General features: G+C 42.8%; 2 protein-coding genes across 5 annotated transcripts in view; one reads left to right on the top strand and one right to left on the bottom strand.

The window, feature by feature from the left end:
* The window catches only part of PARPBP (PARP1 binding protein), a 64,626-nt gene extending 53,634 nt beyond the window's left edge, over window positions 1–10,992 (bottom strand). Inside the window, exons 1-2 of one of the 3 annotated variants that reach the window (XM_033952074.1) lie at window positions 10,868–10,992; window positions 3,075–3,228 (exon numbers count right to left, since the gene is read on the bottom strand). In XM_033952074.1, coding sequence (XP_033807965.1) covers window positions 3,075–3,224 — 150 coding nt within the window. In that variant the 5' untranslated portion in view covers window positions 3,225–3,228; window positions 10,868–10,992. The other 2 variants (XM_033952073.1, XM_033952075.1) reach the window with 2 other exon arrangements.
* The window catches only part of NUP37 (nucleoporin 37), a 58,213-nt gene continuing 46,829 nt past the window's right edge, over window positions 10,946–22,329 (top strand). For both annotated transcript variants that reach the window (XM_033952076.1, XM_033952077.1), the window contains exons 1-4: window positions 10,946–11,084; window positions 18,197–18,352; window positions 21,384–21,508; window positions 21,759–21,831. In XM_033952076.1, coding sequence (XP_033807967.1) covers window positions 18,197–18,352; window positions 21,384–21,508; window positions 21,759–21,831 — 354 coding nt within the window. In that variant the 5' untranslated portion in view covers window positions 10,946–11,084. The remainder of the gene's footprint in view (window positions 11,085–18,196; window positions 18,353–21,383; window positions 21,509–21,758; window positions 21,832–22,329) is intronic.

Here is a 22,329-nt window from a genome sequence, read left to right as displayed (position 1 = left end):
CTGGGAGGGTGTAGATGGGCTGGAGTAAGTCTTAACAGAGATTTCGGCAGTTGGAACCCAAGCACATTACCGGGTAAAGCTTTGGATTCTCGCCCAGAAATAGCTAAGAAGAAAAAAAAAAAAAAAAAAAAAAAAATTTTTTTAAATTGAATCAGGTTGGGCAGACTGGATGGACCATTCGGGTCTTTATCTGCCGTCATCTACTATGTTACTATGTTACTATGTTACTATGTTATCTTTATCCTTTCTTCCCACAGTCTGGTATCTTTCTCTCCCCCTTCCTTCCTTTCCCTCTTCCCCACTTTGTGGTCTGATTTCTCTCTTTCTTTCCCGTCCCCTTCCTCTACCTTAGTCTGGAATTCCTCCCTCCTTCTTCCTTTCCCTAGTCTGGCATCTCTTTCTTTTCCTGACCCCTTTTCCCTATCCAGTGATCTGACATCTCTCTCCTTCCCTTCCTCCACTCTGTTGGTCTGGCATCTCTATCTGCCCCTTCCCTTTCTTCCCCTGGAGGTCTGGCATTTTTCCTTCTCATCCCTGAAGATCAGTATCTCTCTTACCCTCCCCATTTACCCTTCCCATATTGTAACCGCCCCCCTCCCCCCCCCCCCCCCCGGTGGGATCTGGGTGCTTGCTCACCATCCTCCTTCCTAGCAGCACTGCTGTAACTCTTCGGGCTGCTGGCAGTGTGAGAGAAGTATTTATTTAAAAATTTAAATACCGCATACAACTATGCAGTTTCCATATCACATACATACAATCTTGTTTCCCTCTGATTATCACATATAACAGACGCGTCAAGACAACATCGTTAATAGTCCCTGTTATAATAGGGAGAGAGCACAAATTCAATCAATTCAGAAGTACAAACAAGCTTTAATGTCAGAAAAATTCTAGAAGGCGATTATCAACTGAAATATATCTTAGCATAAGAAGGCATTGGCAAATAATTGAGTTTTCAGCATTTTCTTAAAATTCATCCTCCCTATACAAAACCGCAGGATACCAGGCAAGGCATTTCATAGTTGTACGCCAGCCACAGATGCTTTCTCTCTGCTACTGCTTCCTGCCTATGTGGGGACAGGAAGCAGTAGCAGAGTCACCAAGGGCAGCATGTTTACTTCACTCACGCTGCCGACGGCCTGAAGTGTTACAGCGGTGCCGCTAGGAACGAGAACAGTGAGCAAACACTGGATCTTGTCGGGGGAGGAGGACTACAGATAGGTGCGTGAGCCACCTAGAAAGTCTCCATTGGCTTGCGAGCCTTGCAATGAAGACCGCTGCCTTAAAGGAAAGGAGGGAGATGGGAGATATGATACAGGTGTTTAAATACTTGTACAAACAATTTTTTTCCAGAGATGGTAAGCAGTAGAACTAGAGGACATTTATTGAGATTGCAGGGCAGTAAGACTTAGACATAACATCTGGAAATATGTTTTCATGCTAGATGCCTGGAATACCTTGCTAGTGAAAGTGGCGAGGACAAAAAAAAAACCAAACAACCCAGCAGCTTACCTATCACTGTGGGTACAAATATTAACTCCCCTCTCCCCTTTTACAAAAGCGCGGAAAAGGTTTTTAGCACTGGCTGGTGCGCTGAATGCTCTGCGCTGCTCCAACAGTCAGAGTTCCTATGAGCGTCAGAGCATTCAGGGCATCTACCGGCACTAAAAACCTCTTCTGCATTTTTGTAAAAGGGGGGATTTAATAAGCAAGCTCAGAATCCCCTTGCTCCTTACCCCCAGAGCAAAGTTTGTGAACTTCTTTCTGAAAGCAACATCAATCTAAGGAACAGAATGAAAAGCTGAAAAACAATCAGGCCCTTTATCATGGACAGAATATGTAAAAAATGAATCCCTGCCATAATACAAAATAAAATTCCTTCTAAACAATAAAACAGCAAACTATGGAATTTTACATTTTCTGCTACAAGGCTTTTTTGTACACAACCCCGCCCCTTTTCATGAAGCCGTGTTACTTTTTTTATTGCTAGGCATGGTGGAAAAAGCTCTGACACTCATAGAATTCCTATGAGTGTTGGAGTTACCGTATTTTCGCGGATATAACGCGCACCCGTGTAAAACGCGCACACGGGTATAGTGCGCGGGGAACACAAATCTATGTAAAAAAATTTTAATATAGCGCGCACACGCGTATACCGCGCATGCTAAAACCTCTCCCGCCTACTCCGAACCGACATCCTCCCCCCCGCTAGCTTACCCGCGTTTTACAACTTTTTTTTTTCAATCCGATCCGGCATCCCCCTACGAACCGGCATCCTCCCCCCCCGCTCACGTCACACACCCCTCCCCCGCGATCCTACATCCCCCCCCCCAGCACCGCAAAACATGTCTTACCCGATTGGGCACCGGCACCAGCACCAATGCACAGGATGTGCCAGTGCCAGTGCCCGAAGATCCTCCCTCGTTGGTTTGGGTTGGTTTGGGCTGGGCTGAGCTGGGCGGTGCAGGAGAGATCCTCCTTCTTCCTGCGCCGGGCTGGACTAGGCTTTGAGCATTTGCGCATGCTCAAAGCCTTCTGGTCTCGCTCTCTCAAGAGCGAGACCAGAAGGCTTTGAGCATGCGCAAATGCTCAAAGCCTAGTCCAGCCCGGCGCAGGAAGAAGGAGGATCTCTCCTGCACCGCACCGCCCAGCTCAGCCCAGCCCAAACCAACCCAAACCAACGAGGGAGGATCTTCGGGCACTGGCACTGGCACATCCTGTGCATTGGTGCTGGTGCCGGTGCCCAATCGGGTAAGGTATGTTTTGCGGTGCTGGGGGGGGATGTAGGATCGCGGGGGAGGGGTGAGCGGGGGGGGGGGAGGATACCGGTTCGTAGGAGGGATGCCGATCGGATTGAAAAAAAAAAAAGTTGTATACCGCGCTCACGCATATAACGCGCGAGGGGTATGCGCGGTAGGTAAAAACGCGTATAACGCGCGCGTTATATGCGTGAAAATACGGTAATACCACTGAAGCCGGCGATAAATAAAGCGGCTTCAGAAAAAGGGACCTAAATGAAAAATTATTAAAATAAACCTGAGCAATTTTTTGCTCTTCTCTGATAGTATACTAACCTGTTTATTGACACCAGCCATAGCAAGCTGCAAAACCAAAAGCATGTCATCAGCCCCACATACTGTTGATCTTTCACAGTATATTAATGCGGACAATTTTCTTCTGAAACATTTGATCATGTTCAAGATACTTTGCTGGATACAAGCCATCCTCCTAAACCAAAAAAAGTAAGATGAATTATGGACATCACACTTCGAGGTTTATATTTGTATTAATTCAGCATTTGGAAACTATGTGGAGTAATTTATGTCTAAAAGAACTAGCTGGCAAATATACCAACTAATCCACCCCTGTTAAAGAGTCAACATCATAGACTAGGACCCAGATGCCAAGTTACCCTGTTCCAGAATGGAGATTTTGAGACAGTCCTGGTTTTGAATTCAAATCCCAAAACAGTGTGGAATTTGTGGTGCCTGATCTCGCCCAAATGTTGAAACCAATTCTGTCAGCCACATAATGCACCAGAATGGAGTGGTCAGAAATCCATAAGAGTCTCAAAATATCCAGCCTAGAACTAAGTAACTTAGCATCCCTGCTAGGACCAAAGTTCTACTGGAGGGCACTAAGCATCCAATGGGGTGAATGTATAATCATGACAGAGGAACACATGCGTCTTGAAACTGTAACTGGTAGCTTGCAAAAGAACAAAATTCCACTATGTTAAACAGCCACATTGTATGTCAAAACATTAGTAAAAGGAAAGCTTTTACCAATTAATGAGAAGCTATCAAGGAAGGGATGAAGTAAATCAAAGTCACAGTGGTTGGCATTTAGGGCCAAATTCTATAAATGGCACTGAATATTAAGTGCCGGGAAAAATCTGCACTCAGATCTGCAATGGGCTTTTCAGGATAAGCACCCTTTATTGAGAACACTTAGCATGGATTTCCACACCAAAGGCTTTTTATACCTGCTGAAACCTGGTATAAATCCTGGTGCGCAAATTGGGCAAAGATCTCTGCTGTTCTATAATACTGTGCCTAAATCATGTGGATGCTCCTGAACCACCCATACTACTCTCATGGTCATGCTCCCTTTTGAGTTGCACACCATTCAATTTAGGTGCCTATACTAGTGCTGCCCGATTTAGGAAAAAAAAATTTCAATTTGATTCAGCCTATTGAATCGATTTTTCAATTCGATTTTCATGCCCAATTGGGTGTTTTTTTAAAACATCCTGGTGGGTTTATTTTATAGCCTCTTCACCCCCTTTGCCCTCTCCTAACCACACTGGCGCCGTGGTGTAAACAAAATAAACAAACAAAAAAACTTTTCCTCTCTCTGTTAAATCCTAGCTCACGTTTGCGGTCTAACACTAGCTCTGGCAGGATACACGTTTCAAATCTGACATATTAGTTTTTCTACCTTTTGTTGTCTGGTCATTATTCAAATCTTGTTGGTCCCCGGTTCTGGCTGTCTTCCCATAACTTGCTTTCCAGGATCTCCTTCTCTCTTCTTGCTAACCATCCATCTTCCATCTCTGTCCTCCCCTTCCGTTTCCCTTCCCTCTCCCGGAGGTCTGGCATCTTTCCTTTTTTTGTCTCCATCCACAGATCCACCTTTTCTCAACTACCCTTTCATCCAGCATCTTTCCCTCCTTCCCCACCACTCCAGGGTCCACCATCTCTCCCTTTCATCACTAAATCCCATTGTCCACCATCTCTCTCCCTCTCCTCTGTTTTTAGATCCATTATTTCTTCCCCCCAAAGTCCGGCATATGCACGTCTCTTTGAACCCCCCCCCTTCCCTCTGTGCACTTCTACACCAGGGCCCCCTCCCCTGAACATCTGTACTCCCCCTGAAGACCTACACCCCACCTCTGAAGGCATGCACATCCCCCCCCTGATGGCCTGCACCCCACCCCTGAAGGCCAGCCTGTCCCCCCTGAAGGCCTGCACCCTCCTTGAAGGCCTACACCCCACCCCTGAAGGCCAGCATGTCCCCCCCTGAAGGCCTGCACTCCCTGAAGGTCTGCATGTCCCCCCTGAAGGCCTACACCCCACCCCTGAAGGCCTGCATCCTCCCAAAGGCCTACACCCCACCCCTGAAGGCCAGACTGACCCCCCCTGGAAGGCTGCATCCCCCCACGAAGGACTACACCCCCCCTCCCCCCGGAAGGCCTATGTGATGCTAGGAAGCCGGACACTAGCGGGGAATCCACTTCCCGACTGACCCTCCCCACTCGCCCTCTAAAGCAGGAGCAGCAGGCCAGCAAGACGCAGCATTGCAACTCCTGCTTTAGGGGGGAGGGTCAGTCAATGAATCAGGAGGCCAATTTTTTGACGTGGTAAATCGATTCGAATCGATTCACCCAAAGTGAATCGATTTGAATCGTGAATCAGGCAGCACTAGCCTACACAAACAAAAACTGAAAGAAAAAAGAAAGACATACTTCACAAAGCAAATAGGAGAAGGATCACAAGACACAAAAAAGCTGTTTCAAATACTAAAAGAACTCACAGACACCACACCCTACTTGACAAATAACAACTCCCCCCTCCCTCAGCCACCCTCTTCAAAAACAAGATCGCAAATATCAGAGCCATGTTCAATGGAACACCTACGCACCTAGAAGAGATATCAAACCCCCCCACAGAAAAAGAAGCAGTCACAGCTGACAGAACTTGGTCTCACCTCCCACCTATACAATGGCAGTGTTCTCCCTAGCGTGTTCCTGCCGGGCACATCGCCCAGCTACTTTAAGTGAACGCCCGGCTGCCATTTTGCAGCTGCAGAGACCGCGATCTGACATCGGACTCGGCGGTGGTTCGCGCATGAATTGTCAAGCGCCTGCTTCTTCCGGTTTGCCTGCACCCCATACTTGAAGGTGAACATACCTTTCCTGCTTGAACCACAACTTCAGCAGCATTTAATTCAGCACGCAAACTTCGGATAATGCCTGTTCTTCCGCTCAGATCAGGTCTAACTGAGCATGAGCAGAAGAACCAGCATTAGCGACCAACGGATTTTCCACGAATCACGCCACTGCTCACGGTGGAGTACGGGCGTGGAAGGGGTAATTTGCATAGCGCGCCAAGGGGTTGTATTTCGATTGGTCCAACGCCTTAGCACGCTATGCAAATTATCCCTTCCCCGCTCTTACTCCTTCACCGTGAGCAGGGAAGGGTAATTTGCATAGTGTTTTTAACATAGACCTATTAAAACATTTTCGCCCACGCTCCAAAGGTCCGCCCCTGCAACGACCAAACTTTTGTTTCCCGCTGTGCTGAGTGACCAGGCAGAAAGTTTTGGGCGAGTTAGGTTGATGGTTTTAACTTCCCTCTGTGCTTTCAGAAGGGTATTTTAGAGAGAAAAAAAAGTTGTAAGCTCTATCAAGCAGAGACTATTTTCTTACTTTTAACTCTGTGTAGCCTGCGTTGTCTGGTAGACCTATAGAAATATTTAATAGCAGTAGGTCCTCCAGAAAGGGGGGGGGAAAAAAAGAGTCCAGGGCCAGACTTGGCTGTGCTTTTCCCTCTTTGTGACTCTGCAGCGTTGCGTACATCTGAGAACGCTATAGAAATATTTAATAGCAGTAGGTCCTCCAGAAAGGGGGAAAAAAAGAGTCCAGGGCCAGACTTGGCTGTGCTTTTCCCTCTTTGTGACTCTGCAGCGCTGCGTACATCTGAGAGCGCTATAGAAATATTTAATAGCAGTAGGTCCTCCAGAAAGGGGGAAAAAAAAAGAGTCCAGGGCCGGACTTAGTTGTGCCTTTCTCTCTTCTTTCATCACAGAGTGTTTGGGGCAGGTTAAGCCCAGACGAGCAAACAATAAAAATCCTTGTAGCACTCACTGGTTCCTGTTAAAGTGACACATCTGCCATTCCTTTTTTTGTTCATATCTTGCCCTGCAGTAGTGTAAGTGTGCACTGAATAACCAATAGGCTCCCACGTTACCACTCAAAAGTCTTATTCATAGGTACTTTTCATTTTACCAATATGAGTAAAAAAAGTGTTCAGAAAACAACACTGCTCAGTTATTTCAGAAAAGAGACGCCATAAACCAATGAAGGTGCAGCGTCAACTGCTGATGTGGCAATTTCAGACAAAGACATTGCAGAGGCTGGTCCATCAGGGGAAATCTTTTCAGCACACACTCTGCCAATTGATAAATCTAAGCACCGCTTATCCGGCATAAACAAACAATGGTTTAAAGAGTTTGATTGGCTAATGGTCAAAGAAAATGGTATGTGGTGCTCATTGTGCATGAAATATTCAAACACCTCCCAAGGAGGGAGTTACCTTGGGTAAATGTGCCATGCACAAGAATTCGAAAAGAAAGCTTGCTGGACCATGAAAAAAGTAAAACACACATTGAGTCTTCTTCTGATCTTTTAGAAAGCGTGTACTAGAGCAAACTGGAATTGGTCAAATTGAAAGATCTGTATCTATGTTAAATAACTTACAGAGAGATGCCTTTGTGGGAGCTTTAAAATCCATGTATTGGTTGGCAAAAAATGAGTTACCACATACAACGTTGTTTGAAAAGCTGTTGGAACACTGTAAAGAAATGGGTTGTTCCTTTTTACAACATCTCAGTGTTGGTAAAAATGCACATTACACCTCAGAAAGAATAATGCAAGAGCTGCTGGATGTCTTAGCATCAGAAATAAAGTCTAACATACTGAAAACTATGCACGCTGAAAATTTTTTCAGTATTCTGTGTGATGAAACCAGTCATCTCAGTTGTAAAGCAATTAATTATTTACATTGCAATGGTCAGACTTCAACAAACTGTATAATAAATACAGCCACACAGCCTGTGACCTTAACCATTGCCCCACCATACCTACTGAAAACCTCCAGTACACTATTCCGCACTCTACTCCTACAATGGATACAAACTTTACTCACAGATGGCCTTTTTCCACAAGACCTCAGTGAAATCATCATAACTCCGATCCTAAAAGACCCCAAAGGACCAACGGACCAACCTTCCAACTACAGATCTATAGCCTCAATCCCACTTTATGTCAAGCTTATGGACGGCCTAGTAGCTAAAACCCTGACCTTATACCTAGAAAACCACAACTTACTACACCCCACACAGTCTGGTTTCAGATCCAACTACAGCACGGAAACCCTACTAGGAACACTCATGGACACCGCTAGACAACATCTCAGTAGAGGAAAAAAAATGATGATCATACAACTAGACCTATCAGCAGCCTTTGACCTGGTAGACCACAACATCCTTCTACAAACACTAGACTCTATAGAAATCTCAGGCAAGGTACTATCATGGTTCAAAGGCTTCCTACAATCCAGAACATACAGAGTTAAAACAAACATGGTCCAACCCGTGCGAAGTTACCCAAGGATCATCTCTATCTCCCACACTCTTCAACCTATACATTGCCTCCCTCAGCTTCTACCTAGACAAACATGGCCCTCCTATAGCTATGCAGACGACATCACCATTCTCCTTCCCTTCGACCAACCGGAGCCCACCATGATAGGCACAATACACAAAACACTTGAAACATTAGCAGCATGGATGACAGAGCACAAACTAAAGCTTAATCTGGACAAAACAAACTTCATCTTCCTAGAAAACAGTAAAACCCCATCCTTAACAAACATAGTAATAAACTCGATCTCATACCTCATTCATCCCACGCTAAAACTCCTTGGAATACTGATTGACAGAGGCTGTACCATGCAACCACAAATCAACAAAATAATAAAAACATCATTCAAAACTATGAGAAACCTAAGACAGATTCAAAAATTCTTCGCCAGAAAATTCCAACTCTTGGTACAATCTCTAATCCTAGGCTTAATGGACTACTGCAACATATTATATCTCCCCTGCCCAGCAACCATGATGAAACAATTAGAAACTATACAAAACACAGCCCTAAGATTCATCTACTTGCTAAAAAAATACGACCACATCACAGAAGCATACCACGACTCACACTGGCTCCCAATACAAGCAAGAATACACTACAAATTCCACTGTCTACTATTTAAAGCTATAAATGGAGACAGCCCAACCTACTGGAACAACCGACTAACTCAATCTACCTCAACCAGACACAGGAGAACCCACACACTATTCACACACCCACCTACCAAAAATGTCATACGAAGAAAAACTTATGACAACCTACTAGCCACCAGAGCAGCAAAGCTGGACAGACAACTCACAAATCTGCTATCCTCAACCACAGACTACAAAACCTTCAAAAAAGAAACAAAAACCCTACTCTTCAAAAAATACATTAAACCTCTATAACAGAACCAGACCCGCCCCAAGCTTCACCCAAAACACTATCTACATAGCAAATCAAAAATATTCAAATCACTCATTAGGCATTTATTAGTATCTTGACAATTCTCATGTAATCCATCGAACGTATTTTATAGCATCATAACAATTTTTATATAATCCGCCTTGAACCATAAGGTTAACGGCAGAATAGAAATCACTAATGTAATATAATGTAATGTATTGTTATATAATATTGTACATCCAGATCTGTGCTTGTTAATTTCAATAATTAAATCATTTTAACTATTTTGTACACAGATCTGGGATCCACACCCAATTTTAGGTGACCTTTACAGAATAGCACTTATGCACGTATTTAGTACCAAAAATTGATAGTTACACACATAATAAGTGTGGTAGATACTATTCTCTAAATGGCATACCTAGATTGTTTAGCATGCAACTAGCCAGGATGTAGGTACACATAAGTGAACCATGAGTATGTCCCCAGGCAATTCATACAACTTACAGAATACTATCATTTGCACATGTGCATGGTATACTTAAATACACCCATTATGCTAGCCATTGACCTATATCAAAAAGCATGTATAGCTTTTGGTGCACCAATGTAGCTTTGCACTAACATTCTATAAAGTCTTAAGTACACCGTTAAGCCACTAAAGAACTGAGCTAAGCTCGCCATTGTAACACTACAGTTTCCAAGTTATCCAGTTCCAGAAGGGAGATTTCAGGCCAGTCTTGAATTTCTGACTACTTCATCCCGATGCATTATGGAACCTGCAGCACCGAATTCAATGGGTAAAATCAAGGGCTACAACCACACATGCTTTCAGTTGCAAGTGTTAAACTAGGACTGGCCAGTCTGCTTGCTGGAACTGGTACCTCATTTTGATTTTGCAAAGCTGCCAAGGTATAGAACTGCCACCTTAGTTTTTAAGTACATCTTCCTTTCCTTTTTGACATCCAGAGCCAGCTATGAGCACAAAAGCGCACTGTTAAAGTCAATTAAGTTCTACACTGCCTGCTCTGGCCCTGTAGGGCAGGGGTGTCAAAGTCCCTCCCCGAGGGCCGCAATCCAGTCGGGTTTTCAGGATTTCCCCAATGAATATGCATGAGATCTATCTGCATGCACAGCTTTCATTGTATGCTAACAGATCTCATGCATATTCATTGGGGAAATCCTGAAAACCCGACTGGATTGCGGCCCTGCTGTAGGGCTTTAAAAAGCTATGCTTCTTTATTACGGTTTTAAATCAGAGATTTTCAAACGTCGGAAGGTTCAAAGGAGGCATTCCCAACCCAAAAAAAGGGAGCGGGAAATTTGAATTTGCTAATAGTGGAGCCAGGATTCTTTTGCCTTTTGAGCCTCATGAATATTATTTACTTTCTCCTCAAACACCAGCACGAAGCTCCTTTCAAAGTTTTCCGTTCATGTAACCGTCCCGGTCCCTTCGCTTCGCCCCACCCCAGGGCAGCTCTTGCCAACGGGCAGGGGAGGCGGCTGCTCCGGGGCCCGACCGCCCACTGGCCAATGTAGTCCCGAGTGCGCTACCTTTTCCCCTCCTCTTCCGTTCTCTCGTCCCGTAGCGTTCTGCACCTTGCTTCCGTGTCCCAGCAGCGGTTACAATAGGCTGCTTCCTGCCGTTCTCTCTGCAGGGTCCCGCCTACGCTGATGCAATTTCCTGTGGGCGGAGCCATGCAGAGAGAGAGCGCTTTATCTGTGCGCGGGAAGCAGCTTCTTCTGGGTCGCTGTCGATAATGAAAGAGAGGTACAGAAAACCGCGGGGAGGGAGAGAGAGGCAGGCGGCGTGAGGGTAGCGTAGAGGTGGGTTGGGGGGGGAGAGAGTGGATTGGAAAAGGAGGAGGAGAAATAACAGACCATGGGGGGAAGAAGACTAGGAAGAGAGGGCGGCCCTGGGGTGCAGCGGGCGGGAAAAGCAAGCAGAAAGATAACGATATAGATAAGAAATGCTGGTAGGGAAGGATTGTAGGGACAGGAAGGGGTAGGGGTGGGACAGTGGGGGTTGACAAGGAGGAGATGGGGCAAACAGGGAGGGAGTAATTCAACAAAGCTTGGGACAAATACGTTGGATCTCTAAGGGAGAGGGGTTAGGACATGGTTAGGCAGACTAGATATGGTTATCTGCTTTCATTTTTCTCTGTTTCAGTGTTCTTAACGTCCTATGGTAATGCTGGAAAAGGGGGCGAGGAGACATGGGGTGCTATGCTGAAAAGGGATGTGATGAACATATGGGGAGGGGGTGCTGAGAAAGCAGGTGCTGAACATGGGGTGGGGGTGGGGGGTTAGGGACAGAGGAAAGATAGAAGGTGAATGTGGAGAAAGAAGAAATGTCAAATGGACAAGAAACCCTGCAAGGATAGGGACAAACAGAGAAAATCAGAAAATAAGACACTGGTATAGAAAAATAAAATGCTCAGAGAGCAAGGGTAGAAAAAAAAAGTATTTTATTTTGGATATATTAATTGGAATACATCAGCTTTGAGAAAGATAGCAAGCAGGCAAACATTCTGCAAAATCGGTAAGAACAGCAAAAGATGTGGAGCAGACCAAAGTGATGATAAATATAAAATGTATTTATAATCAGATGAATAAAACCTAACACTCTCTACCAGCCTTACATGGCCATGAGGGTCCCATCAGGGGCTTGAATAAAAACCAATTGGCACTGTAGCAGGCGCAGATCTATCTTGTGATTGCAAATTGGTTCACAGAGCTTAACAGCAAGTTGCATAGACAGTACAGTATTGAATCAGCAGCTGTCAAGACTGCTTAAATGGTTGTGCATGTGGGTTCAAAGGTCATCTACATAACTTGCATGTGGGTTTAAAGGTCATCTACATAACTTCCTTAGGGGTTAACACAAACATATATGTGGTAGTGTGGAAAAAAGAAACCTAAAATACAATAGAAAAAGCTAAAACAACTTTAAAATAATATGTAAAAAGGTATATGTGACTTAAAAAAACTTAAAACAAAGTGCCTTTACTTTCACCTCTGTTGTTAAAACAACACATGAATATTGGGAAGAACATCTTTAATGCAATCACTTATACACATATATTTGGCTGTAAATAAATACAGTAAAAGTGAAGAGTATTTCCAACAGGTGAATAAATAAATAAATAAATACATACATACATATATGCCACAATTAAAAGAATATATATCAAATAAAAGGAACATCCTGAGCTAATAAATATATGAATATATAAAAAGATAAAACGGACATGATCAGAACATAATAAAAACACTGAAAGATCACTTTCCAGATTCAGTCCTTATGGAGGTCAATTTAAACAAATTCGACAAATTCCGTTAACTCTCCCTTCCCTCCTTCCCTGCCCCCCTCCCGATCTCGATATGCCTCCAACCGTCTGACTTCGCCCTCCTTCCAAGCCACTTATGGCCTCTCTTACTCAATCTTTGTTTTTATCTAACTGCCCTGCCTTTGTCAGGCCTCCACAGTATATGCCTTTTCATTGCCATTATGTAACATCGCTGTAAATGTAACATCGCTATAATAGTTAACATCGCTGTAAATGTACAGTCTCTTCTTTAGTATATACCTTTTCATTACCATATATGTAACATCACTGTAAATGTAACAACGCTGTAATATGTAACATCGCTGTAAATGTACAGTCTCTTCTATTGTTAACCGCATTGAACTTCCATGGTATTGCGGTATACAAGAATAAAGTTGTTATTATTATTAAACCTGAAAATTAGTCTTTGTTCCATGCTGAGAGCAACAAATCCAAATTCCCTACTCTCCATGAGTTGAGAGGCAGTAAGGCCAAAGAATCTATCTTCATCAAAGCTGTGTCCAGCTGTTATTGAATGCTCCACCATAGACATGTCTTTCAACATTGTCTTATTGGCACACTTATGCTCCCAAGATCCGTAATTGAGCTTCGTTTTAATCTTCCCAATGTATATCAAACCACAAGGGCACACAGCAGCCCTTCTGTCTTAACAGTTAGAAAATTCTTGCGATTCAGATTTATCTCCAGTAGAGGGGTGGACAAATATTTTAATATTCATGTTAACTTTTTATACGGAAAATGTGACACATCTGAAATGCCCTTTAAGTAAATTCCTACCTAAATTGGTGGCTGTGACGAAGCAGATGCCACTAACACCTCTCTCAAATTTCCTTCCCTCTTGAATGAAATCAATATATCTTTGTTAGAAAAATGATCTAAACTTTGTATCACATACAAGTGTGTGTGGGGTTTTTTTTTTCAAGATCTTTACTATCGAGGGTTGATTCATAAGTCATGCAACTATTTTTTTCTCTTGAAAATGCTCCAACATTGGAAATCTAATATATACATTTGAAAGCATGTGATGTGTACTTAATGTTGCCACCAGATAAGAGATGAGTGCAGGCATCTCTGGTAGGGGAGAAATCATCATTTTATTATGGCATACAGCAGTGTATCTCAAACTGTGTGCCCCAGCAAGATGCATATTCATTGGGGAAATCCTGAAAGCCCGACTGGATTGCAGCCCTCGAGAACAGACATATGACACCCCTGGTCTACAGGATGTGCCTCTTGCGGCAAGAGGCACATTCTGTAGGCAGTCAGCTGGCACCAGCACCTCTCCTCTTGCAGCACCCCTCGACTGATGGCTCAGAGCCCTGTCTGGAGGGCTTTTGCACATACACATTGTGTTGACGTCCACACATTTCCAAATGCCTTCCAGCCGCGGCACAGGGTTTAGTGTGCTGTGGCTTCCGAAAGTTTGTGAGGTACTGGCATACAGTGTATAACATGAACAACAGAGAATAGGGAGGATGTTGCAAAATCTCCCATCTCCAATGCTGTAAATAATGTTTAAGTGTCTGCTATGTAAGCTGTAGCATTGTCTTGTAGGATTACTTTGTTAGTCATGTTTGCATCAATGTCCCCCCCTAGCCTGTCCTACACTGAATTGCCATAAATGGGACACAGACCTTGTAAGTCTGCCCAGTATTGGTATCAGTTCTTCAATTTTTAACATTAATTTTCTAATTAGAGATCTTGTGTTTATCCCAGTTGAATATATATGACTGTATGACACAGTACAAAGATTTCACCAAGTTTTCTCCAAAAAGAAGTAGGAACAGAAATATATAACATATATAGCAGAAAAATTAAACATTTAAAAGTGTTGAACTCAAGTAATTAGCCAGTGGTAAAGCCACTGCTTTGGCCTTATAAAATAAAAGTACAATACAGGGCTGGAATGATTTTGGTACCAGAATACATTGCATGCTTTCCAGGATGTGAATTAAAGATTTTGGTGCATTGTCTTATTATCTTGGAGTCTCACAATATACAGTATTTGAGAAGTCATAAAAATTATTTTACTATTAGATATTGTATCCATTTGAGGGATTACCAGATGTGTTTGAGCCTCCTCTAGGATTTTGTCTTCACTGATAAGTATTTGCTGTATGTTCGTTCATTTATGTCTTTTGAGGTATCTAAATTTCACTAACATATCACACCACTCAGGTATCTCTTTTGATAGAGAACCTTGAGAATGGGGCTTGGGACAGCTTAAATCTGAATAGGCCTGCACCACATCTTTCTTTCTCTTTGACTGTTTCTCTGAGACCCATTACAGGACTACTGGTTTCTGGGTGATTTCATTATTTTTAGCTATTTTATTTTTGGCTCGGGGTAATTTCCTATTAGAAGACATTTATGTTGTGTCTGTTGATTTCATTTTTAATTTATTTTGCTGCTTTTATCAAAAGACAATTTATAAAGTCTATCATAGACTGAAGGGCCGTCGGGTAAGATTTGCCTCTTTGCGGATGATACCAAAATCTGTAATAGAGTAGACACCCCGGATGGTGTGAATAACATGAAGAAAGACCTAGCAAAACTTGAAGAATGGTCTGAAATTTGGCAGCTAAAGTTTAATACTAAGAAATGCAAGGTCATGCATTTGGGCTGCAAAAACCTGAAGGAACGGTACAGTTTAGGAGGTGAAGAACTTATGTTTCCTGACAGAAGAGTGGGACTTAGGTGTGATTGTATGTGATGATCTTAAGGTGGCCAAACAGGTAGAAATAGTGATGGCAAAAGCTAGAAAAATGCTAGAGTACATAGGAAGAGGTATGGCCAGTAGGAAAAATGAGATATTGATACTCCTGTATAAGACTCTGGTGAGCCCTTATTTAGACTATTGTGTACAATTCTGGAGACCGCACCTTCAAAAAGATATAAAAAGGATGGAGTCAGTCCAGAGGAAGGCTACTAAAATGGTGTGTGGTCTTCATCATTAGGCGTATAGGGACAGACTTAAAGATCTCTACATGTATACTTTAGAGGAAAGGCAGGAGAGGGGAGATACGATAAGAGACATTTAAATACCTACGTGAAGTACCTTATTTTCACGCATATAACACGCGCGTTATACACGATTTTACAAACCGTGCATAACCATGCGCGTTATACGTGTGAGCGTGTTGTATAAATTTTTTTTTTCATTCTGATCCGGCATTCCCCCTGCGAACCGGCATCCCCCCCCCCCCCCGCTCGCGTCACCCCCCTCCCCCGCGATCCTACATCCCCCCTAGCACCGCAAAGACAACTCTTACCCGATTGGGCACCGGCACCAGCACCAATGCACAGGATGTGCCAGTGCCAGTGCCCGAAGATCCTCCCTCGTTGGGTTGGGCTGGGCTGGGCGGTGCGAGAGAGATCCTCCTTCCTGTCTCGGGCTGGACTAGGCTTTGAGCATGCGCAAATGCTCAAAGCCTAGTCCAGCCCGGCACAGGAAGAAGGAGGATCTCTCTCGCACAGCCCAGCCCAACCCAACGAGGGAGGATCTTTGGGCACTGGCACATGCTGTGCATTGGTGCCGGTGCCCAATCGCGTAAGAGTTGTCTTTGCGGTGCTGGGGGAGATGTAGGATCGCGGGGAGGGGGGGTGATGCGAGCGGGGGGGGAGGATGCCGGTTCGGAGTAGGCGGGAGGAGGTTTTAGCATGTGCGGTATACGCGTGTGCGCGCTATATTAAAATTTTATTACATAAATTTCTGTTCCCCGCGCACTATACCCATGTGCGCGTTTTACATGGGTGCGCGGTATATGAGTGAAAATACGGTAAATGCACATGAGTCAAGTCTCATTTGAAAGGAAACTCTGGAATGAGAGGACATAGGAAGAAGTTAAGAAGTGATTGGCTCAGGAGTAATCTAAGGAAATACTTTTTTACAGAAAGGGTGGTAGATGGGTGGAACAGTCTCCTGGAGGAAGTGGTAGAGACAGAGATCGTGTCTGAATTCAAGAAGGTATGGGAAAGGCATGCTCTTAGAGGCAGAGGTAATGGTTGCTGCGGATGGACAGACTAGATGGACCATTTGGCCTTTACCTGCCATCATGTTTCTATGTTTCTAATAGATGAGTGTGCAAATCCCAAAGGTGGAGATAAGCAGTCAAGACTGGGACACTTTGAGAAAGTGATCCTGTGTCAGCAGTGTACTAGCAAATCAAAACCTGTGGAGGATTTGAATCGGATTGGAGTCTTGGTTCCTTCCAATCTTTTTGTAAATCCTTGAAAACATTTCTATTTGCTAAACACTTTCAAAACTAAATTCCATGTATTTTAGCATTTTTTTGTATTAATTTATTGTTAACCGTGTCGAGCTTCCCATTGTTGAAGACTCGATATATAAGGCTAAGGTTTAGTTTAGTAGTATACATTGCTGATGTGGAACACATCCCTGCTGACTGCCTTGGTAGGAACTTGTTGACCCTGTACTGCAAGTTATGAATGGTTTGGCTCCTGCTGAACTCCAAAGCTGATATTTTTCACCCCCAAGAAGGATCCGGGTCCCAGTAGCACCATGGCCTAAAGCCAAGCTATGTATGTCTTTTCACGTATAGGTAAGATTCTCAGAAAAATAGATTATTCATCGACAGAAATCTTGTGGCTCTGGATCAAACCTGAAGTCACCGGTATGTGAGTCCTATGAGACTCAAGACCAAGACTCTTCTCTGCCTTTCCCTTATTCAGGAGCTTTATCATTAGAGTCCAGTCTGATGAAATTTCCAGCACCATAATAGTCTTACCACCTGGTTTTGGAGTGGACCTGTTTATCTTTGTCAATGATTTTCTATTTTACTAAAGGATCATATGGACTCAGCCTTGCTGTCTTTTGAAGACATTATATGCTATGGTAGGTGGACATTCCAGTTGCCCCATTCTTCTATTAAAAAGGTTTGACAGGAGTCTAGAAGGGTTTAAGTTACTGAGTTAAAACAAACTAGATGAGGCCCATTTGAAATGGTACTCACTGCTTCTCCAATGGGATCGCAACCCAGTTCTCAATGCCTTTGTAGCTCTTTCAGTTGAACCTATTTTTATTCCAAGCCTTGACCAGTTTCCTTTTAATTTAGGTGCAAGTGCAAAGACTTAGGAGCCAGTGGCTGAGACCTTTTCTAACCCCTATCACCTGCTGCCATTGGTTTTGAAGATCTTTGCAAGGCACTGCTGATTTAACATATTAGAATCTGTTCTTCCCAAGAAAGTCCAGAGCAGGCAAGCTTTGATTTGCCCAATAACTTTCAGGCTGTCCTGGGGCAAGACAGTGTCGGCGCCATCAGTGGTGATGGTGGTGAAAAGATATTTGATGCTGACCTTTTTTTTTTTTAATGATACAGGGGAAACAGACCACCATTTTGGTTGGAGGGATCAAATAAATTCAATCTCTAGGTCTACATCCAGGCTCTCTAGTTGCTGGTGTTGTTTTGAAGAACATACTGATCAGGTCCCGGGGCCCCCACCCCATTCTTTTAATTCTGTGCAGGATTATTTCCACGATTCCACTGACATTCTGCTTTGTATTTTGCTATAGATGAAACAAGGACAGACTAGAAATGCAACCTATATGGTGGATTGTGATGATTATGTCCACGTAGTTGAATTTAATCCTTTTGAATCGGGGGAGGCAGGTTCTCTGCTTGCATATGGTGACAATAATTATGTAGTTATTGGAACCTGCAGATTCCAGGTGAGTTGGATTTTTACTACATCACCATACTATTTAATGCTTCTGTTCTATGGAATCGGTATCATCAATGGATTCCCTCGTTTGGAATTGGGATATCACATTCCATATATGTCAGCTCAGTCTTGGTATAATGACGGTGAAGTGTTTACTTTAATTTATACACATCTTTGGCTTCCATAATCATCATATAAAACCAAGTATTTGCATTGAAACAATGCAAATACTTTGGCTTGTCAACTATACAGTGTTCTGACTTCACAAACACATCTTTTACTGTAACGATAAAGCCAGACACTTGGCGGTAGAAATTAAAAATCTTTTCATTGGTGTATGGCAAATCCAAATTGGTATGTATTCTTAACAGCAGGTCTGAAAGTTTGCTGAATTGTGCTAAGAAGTTTACCTAATATTAAATAATTTAATCAAATGAGTCTCAAGAGTCCAAAGCAAGCCAAAACAGTCCCTGCATAAGAAGAGGAAAAAGGTGCAAATCCCTACAATTAGCTCTTTTGCAATCATATGTTTATCATAGGTTCCTCTTGCAGGCGGGGAAAAACAGCTCACAGGAACACCTTTTGAGAAAAACCTGAGTTTCAAAAGAGCTGACTCTAATAGCGGTATCAGAAACTCTTCACCATATTAGGAGCATCCCCTATAGGGACCTCCAAATTGAAACTCTTGCATATGTGGATGATCTGCTTATTTTTCTCACTGAACCCAGTACTTCTATACTGTTTCTCCTCAAACTTGTCTCCCAGTTCTCCACATTCTCTGGTTATTGTATAAATTAGAATAAATCTGAAGCTATGCCAATGAATGATAATACCTTTCAATCTGATTTAGGCCCTGTTGCCTTCAAATGGTCCCAAGAACAATTAAAATATTTACGTATTTTATTTCATAGACATAGAGATGTCCTAATGAATCTCAATTTAAAAGAACTATATTCTAAAGTTTCCTCTCTAACCTCTAAATGGTCTTCTTACAATTTATCTTGGTGGGGGAAAATCGAAGTGGTTAAAATTACCATCTCTCCCATTATTAATTACATTCTAGGTATGTTACCAAAACTTTCCAAGCATTCCTTTTATAAAGAAATTGATGTTCTTCTTTACAAATTTATATGGCGTAACAAGCCTCCCCGGATTGCCATCTCCATATTAAAAACTTCTAGAAAATATGGAGGCATGGGCTTTCCAGACTTGTCTAAATATCATCTTGCTATGCCATTGAGATATGGCACTTGTTGAATGCTTTATCTCTCACGCCACTCTATTCTCCCTGCTTGGTATTCCATTGAATCTTACTTCACCTTTCCAACCCCCAATCAAATGTATTCCTTTTCATGCCTCTGATTTTGAAAATTTTGTTGTACTTTTCTCTTAACAATCCACAAATTATCTAGAAAATATCATGCAGCTATAAAGAAAGACAGCCACTCCAAATAAGAACATAAGAATTGCCGCTGCTGTGTCAGATCATTGGTCCATTGTGCCCAGCAGTCCGCTCACGCGGCGGCCCTTAGGTCAAAGACCAGTGCCTTACCTGCGTACGTTCTGGTTCAGCAGGAACTTGTCTAACTTTGTCTTGAATCCCTGGAGGGTGTTTTCCCCTATAACAGCCTCCGGAAGAGTGTTCCAGTTTTCTACCACTCTCTGGGTGAAGAAGAATTTTCTTACGTTTGTACGGAATCTATCCCCTTTTAACTTTAGAGAGTGCCTTCTCATTCTCCCTACCTTGGAGAGGGTGAACAACCTGTTTTTATCTACTAAGTCTATTACCTTCATTATCTTGAATGTTTCTATCATGTCCCCTCTCAGTCTCCTCTTTTCAAGGGACAAGAGGCCCAGTTTCTCTAATAGCATCTGCTTTGATGTTTGTGCTTTTTCCAGTTTTCGTCCGTTTTTGACCTTTTCCATTCCTTAAACAAAGTCTTCTTGTCTCTGATTGCTTCCTTCACCGCTACAGTGAGCCGCACCGGTTCCTTGTTCTTTTTCCTCTTGGATCCCTTGTTGATACGCAGTATATATAGATTTTGCGCTTTGGTGAAAGTATCCATAAAAAGGGACCATGCTTGCTCTAGCATTTTTACAGTGGAGAAAGAGAACTCAGAACACTTTGTCCCAACGATTCAGTCCAACAGTCCTGTTCAAAGGATATAGCAAGGTTTATTAAAAATTTAATTAATCGCCTAGCAAAGTTCTAGGCGATATATAAAAATATTAAAAATAAGGGGAATTACAACTTTAAATAATCACCAAGACAGAGACAAAAGACAGACAGAAAACAAAAGGAATGGGGGTGGGGAGTTGAACTACAATATAATCAGAAAAGATCACAAAGAAAGAAAGAACGAAAGGGAAGGGAAGGTTTTATTCAATGCTACCTATATGGAATTGGTGGACAAGACCGGAATCGGTGTTCAAAAGCATCTCTATAAAGGAAGCTTTTACGAGCTCCTTTAAATTTATCTATGTTAGGTTTTTCCCTAAGATGGGAGGGCAGAGAGTACCAGATGAGGGGGGGCGGTAACAGCAAATGAGGTCTCAAAAAAACCCTCCACTCAACATTCAAAAGACACCTAAGTGTTCTAAGGTCTCTTTTTGGACACTTTAGTGTTTATTTGGAGTAGTTGTCTTTCTTTACAGCTGTTTGATGTTTTCTATATAATTTGTGGATTTATAGAATTTGATTTCTGTGGTTTAGCTTTTGTACTTTTTTCTTAGTTTTCAAAACTAAGTACATACATAGCATTACTTTGAAAATTAGCGCAAAGTTCATTGTAGTTATAAGGGAAGTTTGAAAATTCCACCCCCCCCGTTTGTGCAGGCTAATTTTCATAAAAATTTACCCCCCTCTTTTACGAACGCATAACAGGTTTTACCGCCGCTGACGGTTTTAAAACCCACGCTATGCGTTCATAAAAAAGTGGGTTACTTTCTAAATATAAAACATATATAACACATGGATTTTGCTGCATGTGGAATTCATTTCCCAGGTTTATGACTAGTACTGTTGTTTGGGGACACAGGAAGAAGACACAACAGTGGAAGGAATTCAGTACAAGGTACTAAGAACATTCCACCATGGGGTCCGAGTGGATGCCATAGCATGGAGTCCAGAAACCAGAATCGATGCTTTACCACCAAAGATAAGGTACTTTGTAAAGCAGCCTTCACTCAAGACCCATTCTTTGATTAGTTTTGTATAGTGTAATTGGGTCCATTAGGCCTATCTGTTCTTGGAAGTGTGACCCAGAAGTTGTGGTACTGGGCTTTTTTCCATTTAGTTAGAATGGTTGATTAGTTTATCTGTGTTATTTATTTGTAAAGTTAGTAGCACAGACTTATTGATAATTACCTTCTGATTTCATTAATTCACCTTTCAAACCTCCATTCTTTATTAGGTTTTGTACAGCAGCTTCTGACAGAAAGTTGAGGCTCTTCACATCGGATCTTCTGGATAAAAATGAATATAAGGTAAGAGATTTTAATTAAATACAGTACTCCCCTGATATTCGTGGGGGAGACTTATGAGGGCAGCGGGAGCGCTGCGGGGCCTGCCTGGGGTGGGGGGTGGGGAAGGCTTGTGCAGTCGCTGCTGCATGCACATGATCTGTTGGCGAAGAGGGCAGCCGGAGAGCAGCCGAAGCGCTGCGAGTGCAGGAAATCATTTGCGTTATGCTCCGACCGCCTCTTCCAATCAGGAGCCTCAAACACTTTAAAACCATAAGTAGCAACATTCTAAAGCTCAGATTGTGATGTCATAATGCCTCATTCCACCAATGCCTAAGCTCTGTCCTCATCTGCACAATCCTCAAACACTTTAAAACCATAAGTAGCAACATTCTAGAGCTCAGACTGTGATGTCATAATGCCTCATTCCACCAATGCCTAAGCTCTGTCCTCATCTGCACAAGATTCAAACACTTTAAAATCATAAGTGTTCGAGGCTTGTGCAGATAAGGCAGAGCTTAC

The sequence above is a fragment of the Geotrypetes seraphini genome, chromosome 7 (assembly GCF_902459505.1).
Source record: "Geotrypetes seraphini chromosome 7, aGeoSer1.1, whole genome shotgun sequence".
NCBI lineage: Eukaryota > Metazoa > Chordata > Amphibia > Gymnophiona > Dermophiidae > Geotrypetes > Geotrypetes seraphini.
Note: the sequence above shows the minus strand (reverse complement) of the source record. Positions and strands in the feature narration are given on the sequence as shown.